The sequence below is a fragment of the Pterocles gutturalis genome, unplaced genomic scaffold (genome assembly GCF_000699245.1).
Source record: "Pterocles gutturalis isolate BGI_N339 unplaced genomic scaffold, ASM69924v1 scaffold43053, whole genome shotgun sequence".
NCBI lineage: Eukaryota > Metazoa > Chordata > Aves > Pterocliformes > Pteroclidae > Pterocles > Pterocles gutturalis.
In genome coordinates, this window is record NW_010127207.1 from 3,061 (window position 1) to 6,001 (window position 2,941).

Below are 2,941 nucleotides of genomic sequence, written 5' to 3' on the forward strand. Positions count from 1 at the left end.
TTTTCCCATACTTTGGAAAATTAAAAACACATGGGAAAAGTAGCATTGGGATCAACCTTCACGAATTTTGTCAGGGTTTATTTTCTTCCGCTTGAGCGAGGAAGGAGGCCGTGCTGTAACAGCCTGGAGAACGCGTCTGCCTACGCCAGTGTAACGCTTCTGACCATGTCTAATTCTACATGGCTTTAGAGGTTTCTTCTAAAGACGAAGAGATGCAAGAACTACCATCGGGAGATACCTAACCATCCATGGGTGATGCCTTCTCCAAGCAAGCCCCAAGGCACGCACCCTTCACAAGGCAAGCCAACGTTTTCTCAGCAGCCACACAAACACCAAACATCATCAGATGCTCCTAAACTCTTCTCCCAAACTGCATCTTAAAACTACCGTCATTGTGCAAAAGTTTTATCAGCTGCATATTAAAGCACTCTTTTTCTTTCAAGAGCAAGGGTTATGACCCAACTCGACTTCTCCACAAGAACCTTTTCACACGACCTCGTCCCTCACTGAGTTCCCCTATGTTTTCAGGTGTCTCAAAATTTTTTTTTTAATTGATAGAGCAGTCATTCTCCATCTGTTCCCACTTTATTATCCGTTTCCTGACTTCTCCTGCCTTCTGAGGGAGGAGACGATCAAACCAAACACAGACACTTGGTTACAAAAAGTGACCTCACTGGGTATCATGACATTGTCATATTTTATACCCACCACCTCACTTAGATTTCATATATCCAGAGTACTGAGTGCAGTATATGAAATCAAAGATCAGAAGTACTTCTTAGATCACAGGAGAAGAGTACACCGACTTTCCCAGACACCTGCTCCCCATGACAGCTCATTAACACACCAAAAAACTCCACAGGCGCACTCCAAAGGAAGGCAAATTCAAACATGTGCTACAAAGCCACAAACAAGTTAAAATAATCCAGGAAGAAAAAAAAATTAATCATGGTTAAAATAATCCAGGAAGAAAAAAAAATTAATCATGAGAGTTGTCTGCAACACCATGACCTAACCTCCCATTCCGCACCAGGAAGCGCCTCGGAAACTTCTGAGATAGAAGAAATAGTGCATGTGCCCAAAAAAGCCCAATTCTTTCACCTCTGTCTGTTGATCTAGCACAAGCTACTGCTTCTCCTTCCAAAAACGAACCTTTCTCATATCTTTTACTCATCCCGTCTTTACAACCTCTAACTTAAACAGCCTCTTATTGCTAAGAAAAAGGTGAATTCTGCCTCAAAGCAAAGCCACTGGGAATACTGACCACAGTCCTGGGATAGCAGGCTGTTCAAGTAAGGGAAACTGATCCTCTTCAGCTCATCTAGCTTCTCCTTCAGCTTCCTGACTTGACTGTCAGAGCGACTGATCCTCTGCCTCAAAAGTTTCAACTCTCCGTTCTTCTTTTCTACCTGCTCCCGCAAGCAGCACACCTGACTTTTGCTCTGCCTGGAGGAGAAACAGTACGAGTGGAGGGAGTCGATGAGCTTGCAAGCTCCCGAGGCCGACATGATGACCTCGTTGATTGACATGGGGTTGGCATCTGTGTCACCCTTCTGCCCCTCCACAGCCTCAGCAGCAGGCTGAGGGGTGAGATCTGCTGGGGATGCTGACAAACCCTGGGAAGGTTTCTGAGGGGTCGCAGTGAGGGATGAAGTAGAGGAGCCTTCCGCTACAGCCTTGTCATGTCCCATAAGATGGCTGCTGCAGCTGGGTTCCACATCTCTCTTTGGCCTTTTCCTTTCTAGCTGCTCTTTTGGGAAAGATGGCCTCTCTCTGGCATGCTTGGAGGAAAAGCTGTAAGAATGAAGGGAACCGATGAACTTGCAAGCACCAGAGGCAGGAGGCGTGAAGTCGTCGACTGACACACCACTTCTGTCTGCTACCCAGCTCCCTGTCCAGGTGGCTTTAGGACAGTCCTCCACAGGAGATCTCTCAGATTTTTTCTGAGGTCCAGGCTTTGCGACCAAATTATCACCTAACGTCCTTCTCCGAGGGCTTTCCAGCTGGCTGTGGAGGTTCTCCTCCTCCTCGGACATCAATCCGATTTCTGCCTGCAAACTCGCCTCCTCCATCTCTTTCGTCCCTTGCATCACCATGAAGTCCTGGACAGAAGATGAGGTCCTCTGAACTACCTCACAGCCTCCTTCCCTTGGGTCTTCTCCATCCTGCAGTGGCACCTGGCTTGCTATTTTTCTTCTGCTTCTAACATAATCCAGGTTGTCGTGTTTTTTCTCCACAAGCTGGAAGATAGTAGGGACAGCAGTGGGCTTCAGCAACCGGTGCTGGTCTTCCAGCCGCTTAGAAAAACTGTCTTTGGTGAAATGCTCGCTGCAAAGAAATGAATACTTGGTGGGAGTCCAGTTGTCTCTCTGAACAGCCTTGAGCCACTGAATCAGACGCTTTGAATCCTTCAGAGGGAATCTAAAAAGCAAACAGACAAAAAAAAAATTAAAAAAAGTAAGTCGTATTGTGGAAATCAGAAGGGTCGGTGCTCTGAGGTTTAGGAAATTCTCGCAAAAAGCTGTATTTTAAGAGGTGACGCTTGTCTGGGGAATAGAAACGCTCGATATTGGTTCCCTCTGTGAACAGCTCCACAAACAGCACAGAACTACAGCCTTCCTTCCCTCCCTATCACCCACCGACCCGTCACCCCGCTGCTCATCTCCCCTCCGACCAACGCCGCAGCCCATCCGCAAGGGACGGGACGTGACCGACCCCGCGACACCCCCGGTGCAGCCCACACCTCGCCCACCCGCCACCCTCCTGCTGCTTCCCCCGGGGACATCCCCTCAGCTGGAAGAATACCTGGCCTGGAAAAAAGCCCCCGAGCAGCTGAACGAGGCACCGTTCCCAAAGCCGCACGGGGAGAACGCCCCTCCCGTGGGGACCCTCCCGGGCAGCATCCCCAGCCAGGCCCGGGGACAGGGACAGGGACAGGCCC

The 2,941-nt window shown here is 49.2% G+C and overlaps 1 protein-coding gene across 1 annotated transcript; it reads right to left on the reverse strand.

The window, feature by feature from the left end:
* Window positions 1-1,264: 1,264 nt before the first annotated feature.
* On the reverse strand, window positions 1,265-2,421 carry THAP4 (THAP domain containing 4; the record flags this gene model as incomplete). The annotated part of the gene is made up of 1 exon (XM_010079206.1): window positions 1,265-2,421. A coding segment is annotated over one exon (1,157 nt), but the record flags the coding sequence as incomplete, so codon positions are not given.
* Window positions 2,422-2,941: the final 520 nt, after the last annotated feature.